This window comes from Oncorhynchus kisutch, linkage group LG18 (genome assembly GCF_002021735.2).
Source record: "Oncorhynchus kisutch isolate 150728-3 linkage group LG18, Okis_V2, whole genome shotgun sequence".
Taxonomy (NCBI): domain Eukaryota; kingdom Metazoa; phylum Chordata; class Actinopteri; order Salmoniformes; family Salmonidae; genus Oncorhynchus; species Oncorhynchus kisutch.
This window is the reverse complement of record NC_034191.2, coordinates 75871325-75886585: the sequence shown is the minus strand read 5'-3', so window position 1 is coordinate 75886585 and position 15261 is coordinate 75871325. Positions and strand designations below refer to the sequence as shown.

General features: G+C 39.7%; 1 protein-coding gene across 1 annotated transcript; it reads right to left on the bottom strand.

Annotated features, from left to right (window-relative positions):
• Positions 1 to 8248: 8248 nt before the first annotated feature.
• On the bottom strand, positions 8249 to 14893 carry LOC116352778 (B-cell receptor CD22-like). The gene is made up of 8 exons (XM_031796813.1): positions 14671 to 14893; positions 14366 to 14440; positions 11702 to 12088; positions 11272 to 11577; positions 10880 to 11146; positions 10041 to 10152; positions 9870 to 9927; positions 8249 to 9525 (listed from the first exon to the last, which is right to left on the bottom strand). The coding sequence occupies exons 2-8, from the start codon at positions 14412 to 14414 to the stop codon at positions 9253 to 9255; spliced, it is 1452 nt and encodes a 483-aa protein (XP_031652673.1). The 5' UTR covers positions 14415 to 14440; positions 14671 to 14893; the 3' UTR covers positions 8249 to 9252.
• Between the last annotated feature and the right edge of the window lie 368 nt (positions 14894 to 15261).

Below are 15261 nucleotides of genomic sequence, written 5' to 3'. Positions count from 1 at the left end.
CTACCATACAGCCAGTTATGCAGGGTTAAACTAATCTGTGGCCAAAATTCAGATTTTGACAGCAATGCTTAGAAAATGACAAATAATTTCATAATCAGAGGCTACATGTAAAAAATCCCTAATGATGCAAAGTTTAAAATCTCAAAAACCACAAGAAGAATTGCTAAAAAGTAAACCGAAGAAGAAAAACAAATATTTTGAACTAAGTACACCAAAGTTCAGAGAAAATTAAAGCAATCCTAGGTGGGAAAAAGCTACCTAAGTATGGTTCCCAATCAGAGACAATGATAGTCAGCTGTCCCTGATTGAGAACCATACCCGGCCAAAACAAAGAAATACAAAACATAGAGAAAGGAACATAGAATGCCCACCCAAATCACACCCTGACAAAACCAAAATAGAGACATAAAAAGCTCTCTAAGGTCAGTGTGTGACAACCACCGCAGCTCAATCAGGTGTAATAACACTGACTATCCAGTAGCAGCTCACTTTGTTGAAGCTAACCATCCCATCTCCTCACTCAAAAACACACGCATATACACACGCATGAGCATGTTGGCCAACCAAGGAGAGGAGGTATTTAAAAACATTGACCCCTACTGTCTTAATATTGACTTTGATCTCAGGCCCTTCTTATGAACTATTCATTTCATGAAAAAGTCTTATAAATGAATGTATTCTTTCTACAGTTTATCAGCGTACAACCAATATGTCCCCCTGTTGATGATGCTTATTATGCATTATTGATGAACCAAAAGATGACATGTAACAACATTTTATGAAATTGGAAACAATTAAATACATGTGAAATTAAATTAAACAATAATGTATGTTAATGCTAATCTTATGCTAATTTTAATGATAACAATAGGCTAATATTTTCAATATGATGTAAACTATTGTCTTTTAACAGTTTCACTCAATTCACTCTAATTAACCTCATAATTGTGACACAACCCACATGATTGTCATTGGTTGCACTAATTGCACTGTTTGTCTGCATAACCTGGTTCAAGCATTCATGACTTTACCCTGAAGAAGGAACAGTGATGCCGAAACGTTGGTGTTTTACCCAATAAATGACTGGGAGTTTATATATATATAGAGTGTGCAACTCTCTTTGTTTTTATAGCTTACAGTGTATTCACCATTAGTCAGCACCTCTACACTAAGTCATTTTCTCTGGGTGTGCTCCAGATAATGCTTTTTATATCACCTGAACATAACAAATAAATAAATAAACATGTAAAGATATTAAAGTATTTTATTTATAGAGTATTAACTTTACTGTCCCTTCTACAACAAAATACTTAAATACATGTAATATAGTCCTTGAAACATTTTATTTAAATACTGTAGAATTCCATTAATTATCATGGAGGACTGCTTCTTCTGGGGAGTACCATATATAGAGACCGGTGGTTTCATAGTCTCTCATTGGCCGTTACATAGAATCAGCGATCCAGTGTTTATACCATCACTGTAACAGTCTCTCCCAATAATAATAGTTGTGGAAGGACCACCAGAGGGCAGGCTGGGCTCACGGATAGTAGCCCAACAAAGCATGTTGAGACAAGTTAACCAGAGGTAATTAAGCACAGCTGACGGTCATAATGACATATTCTCTTTCCCCTAAAAGAGAGAGGATGGAACCAGCAGGGAGAGGAGAGACAAACCCTCTCTGTAGAATGTCTACCAAGAGAAGGTAGCTAGCCAAAGAAGATCCATTAAGACAGTGACAAATCTGTGATTGTTGTTATAGTTTAAAGATAATCGTCTTGTGTTCCTGTGTCATCTAAAGAAGAAGATGTATGTTGTTCCTTGGGAGATTCTCATTGATTGTGTTGAAGTGTTGGTATTGTCAGAAATCTCTCAGTAGAGAACTGTGTTCAACCAAGAAAACCTACTCCTGACTTGTTTATTCCACCTTTCTGTTTTAGAGTGACACCAAATGACTTGGTCCGCTCACATAATACTAACTTATTTCTATGTACAGGTGATTTTTCAATTGGTCGGTATGTTGTCAAGGAGTGGTGATAGGAACAGTGGTGGAAGCTATACTGTTAACCGCACACTGATGTCGGTTTCACATGAACATACAGAGACATGGAAAAGTATTTCCCCCTTTATGGGTCTCTATTTGTGCTTCTTTTTTTTACTGTTACCAGGTCTTCAACCAAAACCTAATATTAGATAAAGGGAACTTGAGTTTATACACTTTTTATAGTTATTTATTTTCTTTCATTAACAAAGTTATGCAACACCCAATACCCCTCTGTGAAAAAGTAATTGTCCCCTTACTCTCAATAACTGTTTGTGCCACCATTCCAAAACACACAATCTATTTGAAATTATTAAAAGCAACAATTTTTAAGTTTTGGAATGGCCTACTCAATGTCCAGACCTAATCCCAATTGAGATATTGAGACAGGAATTAAAACGAGCAGTTCATGCTTGAAAACCCATGAATGTCGCTGAGTTAAAGCAGTTCTGCATGGGACAGTTTGCCAAAATTCCTCCACAACAATGTGAGAGACTGATCAACAATTACAGGGAATGTATGGTTGGTTGTCATTTCAGTTGAAGGAGGCACAGCCAGTTATTGAGTAAAAGGGGGCAATTACTTTTCACACAGGGACATTGGGTGTTGTATTTCTTTGTTTTAAGAAATAAATTGAATAAGTACGTCATTGTTAAGTTTTTTGTTCAATCAGTTTCCATTTATCTAATATCAGCTTTTGATTGAATATCTGATAACATTCAGTATCAAAAATATGCCAAATACATTTTCACAGGACAGTTTGAATCCAGACTATTAAATACACTAATCAGGAAGGAACTGTACACTTTTCTACACAATTAAAAAGTAGGAATATGGCGAATCCTATAAAATATCATGATTAGTGGTTATTTCTTTATGTCTGATTCATAACTAGTTGTTGTTGTGTGGAAGACTCACCTGACATAAAGAGGCCAATGAGAAAAAACATGTTCTCAGAACAAGCCATGTGAGAACTCACACACTACTGATCACCTGAAACAGTACAAACACACACTTACTGGTGGAGTAACTTAACTCACACAACACATTGCATTAAACCATCCCCATATCAAATACACGATGTCCTTCAGTTGTAAAGCTAATACATGAACAAACAGCAGTACATTAGAACATATTGAATCTCATTACTCAGAATTAATTTCCTTTCATTTATTTTGAACATTATAATGAACAGAAAATATAGTGAAGAAGTCGATACTTGCCTTAGACGGTAACGTAAACTGTCTACAGCAGAAACTGTCACACACATAGTGTGGTCTGACAAACTAAAGTGCTGAAATTCATGTGGCATATATCACATCTCAACAGTGACGTACTTCCAAAATTTTTGTATGAACAATTATTTTCAAACAATTCTTCAGTATTTATTGTCCCTTTCTCGGGGTAGGACAGGTCAGCAGTATTTTGAAACGGGCCCCCAAATCACTAAGTCCGCCCCAACACATTGTTAAATAGAACAAATGAAACTTTAATCATTATAACCACCTCCCTCTCCTCTATCTTCCAGGCCTGAATGGGAATGTGTGTGGGATTTAAACATATAGTTAAATCATGAACCAAAATCCACTATTCATTTATTCAAGAGTTAAATTGATTAAATTCGAGTTTGATACAAAACATAAGGTTGTCACATTATGTTTCAACATGAAAAACAGACTTGGTATGCAACAGAGTAACTGTAATTGTATCTGAGTGATTCTCACACACTTCTCAACTTCTCTTACACCAACTTCCTCTTTGAAGTCTATTTGCAAAGAGGAGCCTGGTGGGCTGGATGCCACAGAGACACTCTTTTCACTCCACTTTGAAACAGAATTTACTTTTTCGTAACATGTTTATGAGAATTCATGTAGCAGGATAGGAGAATTGTCTTAGCATGTTAAGAGCCTACGGTTAAGGTCAGGTTAAATAGTCAGGTTCAGGGAAAATGGTCTCCTAACCAGGGTTGGATGAGGCCATTTGGGACCCTGAGCTTCCTTCATTTCAACACGTTCTGCAGTGGTGCAGAGAGAATGATTATTTATATTGTTGCTGTTTTATAGCACCTCATGCTTGTGTTCACATTTTTCCATGAGGCTGATATAAAAGGTTGCAGTTTTAACGCTACAATCAGTTCTACACATTTTGCTATCATATGCTATCTGGGGCCGTTCAGTAATCCCTGCTGCTGACCTGCTTCCAGAGTCGCTTCTTATTGAAGTGCCGTGAAGAGAATGTCGCGGGTGACACAGGAGGAAGCCAGCCACCTGCAGGTCCTGGACAGCAAGGAGGACATGGGTGCCCTCTTCGGTGGTCAAGTGTAGATGGGATTAAGCTTTTGTCAAAATGATGTGAAAAGTATCATTATTACAGCATTTTAGCTAATCCTAACCCTTTTTTGTACTTCAACTTAATTTTCATAACCTGCTATGTTAATTCTCCTAACTTGCAGCAAAAATTCTCCCAAACTTGCTAGAAAACTCAATTTTGACAAAACCTGTATCCCTTCAAGACAAAACCCTCACCCTTCCCAAAGGCCTTCTGGGAGAAGGAGACCCAGGAACTGAGGGCGTACTTTACCCAGCAGGTGGGAGCCGACCTCCCCCAACAGGTGGTCTCCCAGGCTTCAATGGGAATGTGTGTGTGTGATGTTTTTTCTAAACGAGTTAAATCATAATCGTTGAATAGAACAAGTGTAGACCTTACCGTGAAATGATTACTTACAAGCCCTTAACCAACAGTGCAACTCAAGAAAGAGTTAAGAAAATGTTTACTAAATTAACTAAGGTAAAACATTAGAAAAAGGAACACAAAAACTGTGCAATAACAAGGCTATATTCCTGGAGTACCGGTACAGAGTCAATGTGGGGGTACAGGTTAGTTGAGGTAATTTGTACATGGAGGTAGGGGTGAAGTGACCATGCATAGATAATAAACAGCGAGTAGCAGCAGTGTACAAAACAAATGAAGGTGGGGGGTAAATGTAAATAGTCCGGTGGCCATTTGATTAATTGTTCAGCAGTCTTATGGCTTGGGGGTAGAAGCTGTTAACAAGCATTTTGGTCCTATACTTGGCGTTGCGGTTCAGCTTGCTGTGCGGAAGTAGAGAGAACGGTCTATGACTTGGGTGACTGGAATCTCTGACCATTTTTGGGGATTTCCTCTGACACCGCCTAGTATATAGGTCCTGGATGGCAGGAAGCTTGACCCCAGTGATGTACTGGGCCGTACGTACTACCCTCTGTAGGGCCTTAGGGTCAGATGCCGAGCAGTTGCCTTACCCGTCGGTGATGCAACTAGTCAAGATGCTCTCGATGGTGCAGCTGTAGAACATTTGAGGATCTTGGGACCCATGCCAAATTATAGGGTTGTCATTTTTTCAACATAAAAAACAGATTTGGTATGAAACAGAGTAAGTGTAATTGTATCTGACTGATTCTCACACACCCCACTCAACTTGTCCTACACCAACTTCCTCTTTTTCTTGCTTAACTTCCTCTTTAATGTCTATTTGCCAAGAAAACCCTGGTGGGCTGGATGACACATTTTCACACCACTTCTATACAGATTTGACTTTTTCGTATCAGGCTAGAAGAATTTCTGCAGCAGGTTAGGAGAATTACGGCTATGGGTTACGGTTAGTGAAAATGCTCTCCTAACCAGGGTCGGACGACCCCACACACCCCCTCTTACTTACTGCGTTTCAACCCATTTTGCCATGGTGTGGAGAGAATTTCAACCCATTTTGCCATGGTGTGGAGAGCATTTCAACCCATTTTGCCATGGTGTGGAGAGCATTTCAACCCATTTTGCCATGGTGTGGAGAGAATTTCAACCCATTTTGCCATGGTGTGGAGAGAATGTCAACCCATTTTGCCATGGTGTGGAGAGAATGTCAACCCATTTTGCCATGGTGTGGAGAGCATTTCAACCCATTTTGCCATGGTGTGGAGAGCATTTCAACCCATTTTGCCATGGTGTTTAGAGCATTTCAACCCATTTTGCCATGGTGTGGAGAGAATTTCAACCCATTTTGCCATGGTGTGGAGAGAATTTCAACCCATTTTGCCATGGTGGGGAGAGCATTTCAACCCATTTTGCCATGGTGTGGAGGGCATTTCAACCCATTTTGCCATGGTGGGGAGGGCATTTCAACCCATGGTGCAGAGATACATATTTACAGTTTTATAATGCTATTCAACATGTTGTCATGAAGCTGACAAAAAATGTTGTTGTTTTCGAGCTAATTTCCCTCTATTCAACATATTTTGCTATCATATACTATCTGGGGCCGTTCTGTAGTCCAGCCCTGCTCCTAACCTGCTACCAAAATCACTTCTTATTGAAGTGGTGTGAAAATAATGACCCGAGACCGTGACCAACAGGTACTGGGAGGCAAGTTGGACATGGGCTCACTCTACAACGGTCAAGTCTAGTTGGGATAAAGCTTTTGTAAAATTGACGTCAAACTCTTTTAGCATTTGAGCTAATCCTAACACTTTTCCGTTCCTTAATCTAATTATCCTAACCTGCTACGTTAATTCTCCTAACCTGCAGCCTAATTCTCCTAATCTTGCGAGAACACTAAATTTGGACAAATCACTCTTCGACCTTCCCAAGACCTTCTGGGAGAAGGAGACCCAGGAGCTGAGGGCGTACTTTACCCAGCAGGTGGGAGCCGACCTCCCGCAACAGGTGGAGGGAGAGCTGAAGGCTCTGGAGGGCAGGATCAGGAATTGAGAGGTGGAGGGACCAGATGATTCAGAGAGAGAAGAGAGATATTATTGTCTATTGGACATTATAATACGCTGATACTGCAATATGGTGGTACGGACAAAAAATTACTAACAAGGTCATTTCAATTTTGTGGAAGCTGCTTTGCCTATCTGTGAATAAAATGTATGGAAATACAATGAAACGATGTGCCTGCATGCAGATCAGGCTACCACTCACTATCAATGGATATATGAGTAGGTATTAGGTGATAAAACAGAACCAGTCTTACTGCTCTTTCCATGACCAGGTGAATCCAAGTCAAAGCTATGATCCCTTATTGAAGTCACTTGTTAAATCCACTTCAGTGTAGACGAAGGGGAGGAGACAGGTTAAAGAAGGATTTTTAAGCCCTGAGACAATTGAGAAGTGTGTTGTGTATGTGTGCCATTTAGAGGGTGTTTAGGCAAGACAAAAAATGGAAGTGCCTTTGAATGAGGTGTGGTAGTAGGTGCCAGGCGCACTGGTTTCAGGAACTGCAATACTGCTGAGTTTTTTCAGTTTCCGGTGTGTATCAAGAATGGTCCACCACCCAACAAACATCCATCCAACTTGACACAACTGTAGGAAGCATTGCTGTCATAATGGATCAGCATCCCTGTGGAACGCTTTTGTCACCTTGTAGAGTCCATGCCCTGATGAACTGAGGCTGTTCTGAAGACAAAAGGGGTTTCAACTCAAAGTTAGGAAGGTGTTCCTAATGTTTGGTATCCTCCGTGTCTTCAGAAAGTACCCCTTGACTTATTCCACATTCTGTTGTTTTACAGCTTGAATTAAAAATTGATTAAATAGAATGCCCATAACATGGTGCAGCCATCACCTTGAAAATATGAAGAGTGGTACTCAGTGATGTGTTGTGTTGGATTTGCCCCAAACATACACTTTTTATTCAGGACATAGAATTAATTTCTTTGCTCATTTTTAAGCAGTTTTACTTTAGTGCCTTATTGCAAACAGAATGCATGTTTAGGAATATTTTAATTCTGTACATGTTTCCTTCTTCTCACTTTGTCATTTAGGTTCGTATTATGGAGTAAGTACAATGTTGCTGATCCATCCTCAGTTTTCTCCAATCACAGCCGTTAAACTATGTAACTGTTTTAAAGTTACCATTGACCTTATGGTGAAACCAGTGGAGGCTGCTGAGAGGAAGACAACTCATAATAATGTCTGGAACGGAGCAAATGGAATGGAATCAAACACATGGAAAACATGTTGGATGTATTTGGTACCATTCCACCTGTTCTGCTCCAGCCATTACCACGAGTACGTTCTCCCCAATTAATGTGCCACCAGCCTCCTGTGGGTGAAATCCCTGTGCGCTGTTTTTCCTCTCCGGCGACTGAGTTAGGAAGGATGCCTGTATCTTTGTAGTGATTGGGTGTATTGATAAACCATCCAAAGTGGAATTAATAAACTCACGTCGCTCAAAGGGATATTCAATGTCAGATTTATTTTCTTTTTACCCATCTACCAACAGGTGCCCTTCTTTGTGAGGCAATGGACAAGCTGGTTATATCTGTTTGAAAGTTGCTGCTTGACTGAGGGACCTTACAGATAATTGTATGTGTGGGGTACAGAGACGAGGTAGTCATTTAAAAATCATGTTAAACACTAGTATTGCACACAAAGTGAATCTATGCAAGTCATGTGACTAGTTAAGGAAATCTTTACTCCTGAACTTATTTAGGCTTGCCATAGAAAAGGTGTTGAATACATATTGACTTTCAGCTTTTCATTTTTATGTCTAAAAGCATAATTCCACATTGTGTGTAGAACAGTGACACAAAATCTCAATTGAATACACTAATGAGATATGTTAAATGTTGGACAAGTAAGACCAAAAGATTTCATGGAAATTGAATGTAAAGGTTTTAATTACCTAATGCAGTCTCAATTGTTTCTTCGATTTAACACTCAACATAAAACTGAAACAATTACTTCTAAATAGATATAAACTGAAAATAGATATTATTCTTATTCTGGGAACTGCACAAAATAATAAGAGAAACAGTGACTAGTAGATGTTAACACCATTCTGCCGTCATGTAGACTTCCTGCACCAACTTCCTGTCTTGTATCATACCACTGTCTCACCAACTAACTGTCTCTTCTCTCCTCAGTCATCATTGACTTTATATGGTCTTAAACTGCCTTCAGTGAGCTAGTTGAACTCAGCAGTTCCTCTATACTGGAACCCATTAAACAGATGCTCTGTGAACTCAACACTCAAAATAAATGGTCTAGAATAAAGAGTAGCCTGCATCATCGTATCAACACTATAGTAACAGTTAAACACTTTTCATCCCAGAAAATTCTACAAATATGCAGATAATCAAAGAGCACACAATTATAAATGTAACAAAAGTACCAATAGAAAACAGATACACAATGACAATATTGTACATAAGAACACTTAATACCCATTGGGAAAATAATTAACATGCACTTCTTTTATTGACTTGTGCATAAAGCCCATCTAGGTAGTTAAGAGGTGGTTCCTGAGCCCCTCTCCCAGTCACGTTGACTTCAGCGTACTCACTCTCCTGTCCCTGGATCCTGTCCTGGTCTGCAGCTGGGGTCTCTTTGGTCTGTCGTTTGGAGAAGTCTATGTCACCGTAGTGGATCTCTTCAGGCTGGTCTTCTGCAGGTTCCTCTGGTTCCTCTCCGGCTGTGGCCTGGTTAGTACACACTGTCGCAACCGGGGAGTTCTGTGGAGAGAACACAGAGAGAGGAACAGGTGTAAAGCTCTAAGATCAGTAATGTGTAAAACTCTAAGGTCAGCAGGTTACACAACACATACTGAGGGGATGTCAATGAAAATGTCAATTCAACTGACAGGTGTAAAGACAGTAAACACTGTCAAAGTCCAACAGCCATTCTGTTATCATTCCATGTCATTACAGGATGTGGCATTGCTTTCGATGTGGTCATCTCCCCCTAAACTTGCTCTGAAATTATGTTAACCTCATGGCTTTAAATAGTTTCAGCATTAATTCAGTACTTCCTTAGATACACTTTGTAGATGGTTTTGTAAGTTGAGCCTTATTCCCACCTGTCCCTGTGGACTGTCTGTCCTTTCAAGTCCATCGTGGAGCCTCGAGTTTCTCCTCCTGGAAGACATTTACAAAGGTATTCTGAATGCACTGAGAGGGTTTCCATATGCAAAAGCACAAACACAGCAGAAATACAATTGTTTTGCGTTGATGCCAGGAATAGTTCTTACCATACAAAAAGACTGATCAGGCTGATAAGCAAAATGGCCCCCAGAGATCCTGCTGCAACCCCAGAAACCAGAAACCAGAAACCAACCCCTGAGGTTTTTGACTCTTCTTGCCCTGAAAATACAGCACATATTATGGTCAATTCTCACAAAAAGATCTCTCAAGTTCACTGCCTGACCAAATGTATGTGGACACCTGCTCGTCGAACATCTCATTCCAAAATCATGGGCATTAATATGGAATATAGAATGTCATTGTAGGCTGTAGCGTTAAGAATTCCCTTCACTGGAACTAAGGAGCCCAGCCCAAACCATGAAAAACAGCCCCAGACCATTATTCCTTATCCACCAAACTTTACATTTGGCACTATGCATTGGGGCAGGTAATGTTCTCCTGGAATCCGTCAAAACCCAGATTCGCCCACCGGACTGCCAGATGGTGAATCGTATTTTCAACACGCCAGAGAACAGATTTCCACTTCTCCAGAGTCCAACGGCAGTGAGCTTTACACCACTGCAGCTGATTCTTGGCACTGCACATAGTGATCTTTGGCTTGTGTGCGGCTGTTCTGCCATGGAAACCCATTTCATGAACCCCTCAACAAACAGTTATTGTGCTGCCGTTGCTTCCAAAGGCAGTTTGGAACTCGGTAGTGAATGTTGCCATCCTACTGCCAATGTTTGGCTACGGAGATTGCATGGCTGTGTGCTCGATTTTAAACACCTGTCAGCAACATGTGAGGCTTTAATAACTGAATCCACGCATTTGAAGGGGTGTCCACATACTTTTGAATATATATTGTATATCTAACCTACGATTGTGTCCTACGAGCCCATTTTACCTTTAATAGCCAGAAGCACTTCATTCGACTTCCCACAGCCGTGACTATTTCTTGCTTCACAGTAGTACAGTCCTCCATTACCAACAGTCACATTGAGGGTGTAACTCTGTCCAGATGCTACCTGTGTTGTTTTACCCCCACTGATCTTGAACCAGGTGAAGTTTGTCACAGGAGGGTTGGCTGTACTGCTGCAGGTCAGATTAACACAGCTTCCCACTAATACTGGATCAGTTGGACTGATGGAGGCCAAGGTGTCCTTAGGAGAGACTGGGGGAGAGGGGTTCATTTACAATGTATCTGGATATGGTATATTGAATAGTCTCATCAAATCCACTCTATTACAATAATCAGTGAAAACATCTATTCTTCAGGAACCGGTTACTAAATCTTACATGAAACGTTAAGCATCATGTTATGTTCAGCTGTCTTGTTGCTTGTCCCTACTGGGTAGACTGCAGTACAAGTAATGTTCTTCTCATGATGAAGGTATGACGGAGTGAAGGTCACTGTGGAGAGAACTGATTTGGTTTGGTCTGAATTCTCCTGCAGTTGGATGTCAGATGTAAACTGTGTTGGGAGAGTCCATGTCAGCTCGGGGGGGTGTTCGGGACAGGGAGCGACAGCAGAGCAGTTCAAGCTGACAGGGGTCCCGTCCTTCACCTCACCTGAGACAGTAAGGACGGGACTGGAAGGAAGATCTGTAATACATTGCAGATAAATATATTTTACACTAATAGTTAAACTGTCCACTTGTTCTACTCTTATGATGCAAGGAATCTAAACTGGAAAAAATAATTGGTAACCAGGTCAATTGTCTCTTACCCCTGACAACTATTTCAACAGACTTTACAGGATCTGTTGCACGGTATGGTTGACCGTCAATCCTGAAGTAGTATTTATCAGTGTAACTGGTGGTTACATTGAAGAAGACTGTGGTGCAGTTATTCTGGGACATGTTTCCAGTTATCTTCCCTTGATATATGTTGACTTTCCCATTACTGTGAAAAATCACGTTTCCAGGATACTGATGAACATCAGGATCGTTTTTTATCCACACTCCAAAGGTTGGTATTGTAGCTTTAAATATACTCTCATGTTGTTCAGGAACAACAAATGAACATGTGATTTGCATACAGGAGCCCGTCAGTACGTCCAGTCTATCTGGCATTGTGACGATCAAATCTCGTTCACCAAAACAGGCCAAAACACCTGCAACATAAAGGACAACATCAGGGAGGTTCTGATATATTATCAGTTCAGTCCAATGATATGTACTAACCCTAGATGACTGACAGGGGCCTCTGTTTGGAGGCAACTGCACAGCCATCTTGTTACTTCTCCTCCAGTGTAAAACAGATGTTGGAAGATATAGAAATGCATTTATTAATGTCTACATTCGTTTTTGACAAGTATATTCTATTAGAGACACCTTAATGCAGACTTTTAAATAATATTTTGTGACCTGCAACACTTCCTTCAGCAGAGAGACCCTACCCTTGGTCCATACAATGAGTGCATCTTGTATCTCACTGAACTGGTATTATCCAATAACTAATTAATCTTTTAGTCAGACTTTATCATTTAAATTCGGGGTGTAGCCATGGGCTCCCCCTTTTCCCCCAACTATGGGAACCTGTATGTGGTACAATTTGAGGAAACACTCATTTACAAAACATAGAGACAGACCCCCTACTTTCTAAAATCCTCTAATGGAAGAAATACATGGATGATGTCTTTGTGCTCTAGGAAGGAAGTCAACAGGAACTCAATTAATTCCAAACTCTGCTAAACGAGAGTTCTGTTTATCTCAAATTCACTGTTCACTGTTGAGAGAAAAATTAACTACCTGGACTTATGGATCATCAAAGAGAATGATGCATTACATACAGACTTGTACACAAAGTCAATAGACCTCAATAACCTGCTACGTGGGGATAGTATGCATCCCCTTCCCCTCAGGAATGGTCTACCATACAGCCAGTTATGCAGGGTTAAATGAATCTGTTGCCAACAGATTTTCAAAATCAGAGGCTAGAAGGAAGAAACTTTTGATGCTGCGATGCTGAAAATATCTCAAAAACCATGAGAGGAATTGCTAAAAAGTAAACTGAAAAAGAAAAACAACGTCTGTTGCAATAAGGAGACCAAGTGTTCAAAGAAAATGAAAGCAATCCTGAGAAGCACTGGCATATTTTGCAATCAGACACAACAATTGCACACCTCTTCAAGGACCAACCCACTGGTGGTCTATAAGTGTGGTCACAATATTGTGGATAGCTTAGTGAGATCTGACCTGCCCCCTGAACCCACTCAGACACTCTTGACACCCATTCCAAATGGGATCTACAAATGTGACTCATGCTCACAGTGCAATAGCACTACAAAAACATCCTTCTTCAGACACACACATACAGGTGGAAACATCCCTGTTAGGGGTATCATCTCTTGCAAGATAAAGGGAGTAATATATCTCATCACATGTTCATGTGGGAAGCCAACTCATTACAAACGAAAAAACAATTAAAACAATGCATAGCTGTAAGAACACTGATTATCTAGTAGCAGCTCACTTTGTTGAAGCTAACCATCCCATCTCCTCCCTCAAATACACAGGTATTGAGCATGTTGCTCTACCAAGGAGAGGAGGTAACATGGATATTCTAATGCTGCAGAGGGAGGCCTACTGTATTTCCTATTTAAAACATTGACCCCTAGTGGTCAGAATATTGACTTTCATCTCAGGCCCTTCTTATGAATTTTTTTTTTTATTAAGAAGTCTAATAAATGATTATATTCTTTCTACAGTTTATCATTGTACAACCAATATGTTCCCCCTGTTGATGATGCTTATTATGCATTATGGATGAACCAAAAGATTACAATTTTATAATGTTTAATGAAATTGGAAACAATTAAATATATGTGAAATTAAATTAAACAATAATGTATGTTGATGCTAATCTGGCTTTAGCCCGGTATGGTGACAGGGACAGTGGTGGAAGCTATTCTGTTAGCCGCATACTGACGTAGGTTTCACAAGAACATACAGTGAAACTAAACAGAATTTACCCCCTTTCTGGTCCTCTGTTTTTGTTCTTTTTTTAACACTGAATGTTATCAGATCTTCAACCAAAACCTAATATTACCTAAAGAGAACTTGAGTTACCAAATAACACATTTTGTTATAGTTATTAATGTATTTCATTAACAAAATTATGCATCACCCAATTCCTCTGTGTGAAAAAGTAATTTGTCCCTTACTCTCAATGACTGGTTGTGCCACCATTTCAAAACACACAATCAAGTCTACATGAGATACACAGCAGTTTAAATCCAGACTATTAAAATATACTAATCAGGAATTAACTGTACAATTTTCTACACAATTAAAAAGCTGGAATATAGCACATCCCATAAAATATAATGACTTGTGGTTATTCCTTTATCTCTGATTCATAACTAGTTGTTGTTGTGTGGAAGACTCACCTGACATAAAGAGGCCAATGAGAAAAAACATGTTCTCAGGACAAGCCATGTGAGAACTCACACACTACTGATCACCTGAAACAGTACAAACATACACTTACTGGTGGAGTAACTTAACTCACACAACACATTGCATTGAACTCTCTCCATATCAAATACATGATGTCCTTCAGTTGTGAAGCTAATACATGAACAAACAGCAGTACATTAGAACATATTGAATCTCATTACTCAGAATTAATCTCCTTTCATTTATTTTGAACATTCAAATTAACAGAAAATATAGTGAAGAAGTCGATACTTGCCTTAGACGGTAACGCAAACTGTCTACAGCAGAAACTGTCACACCCATATAGTGTGGTCTGACAAACTAAAGTGATGAAATTCATGTGGCATATCTCTCATATCAAATGTGACGTACTTCCTAATTTGTGTATGAAAAATTGTTTTCAAACAATTCTTCAGTATTTATTGTCCCTTTCTCGGGGTAGGACAGGTCAGCAGTATTTTGAAACGGGCCCCCAAATCACTAAGTCCGCCCCGACACATTGTTAAATAGAACAAATGAAACTTTCATCATTATAACCACCTCCCTCTCCTCTATCTTCCAGGCCTGAATGGGAATGTGTGTGGGATTTAAACATATAGCTAAGTCATGAACCAAAATCCACTATTCATTTATTCAAGAGTTAAATTGATTAAATTAGAGTTTGATACAAAACATAAGGTTGTCACATTATGTTTCAACATGAAAAGCAGACTTGGTATGAAACAGAGTAACTGTAATTGTATCTGAGTGATTCTCACACACCTCTCAACTTCTCCGACACCAACTTCCTCTTTGAAGTCTATTTGCAAAGAGGAGCCTGGTGGGCTGGATGCCACAGAGACACTCT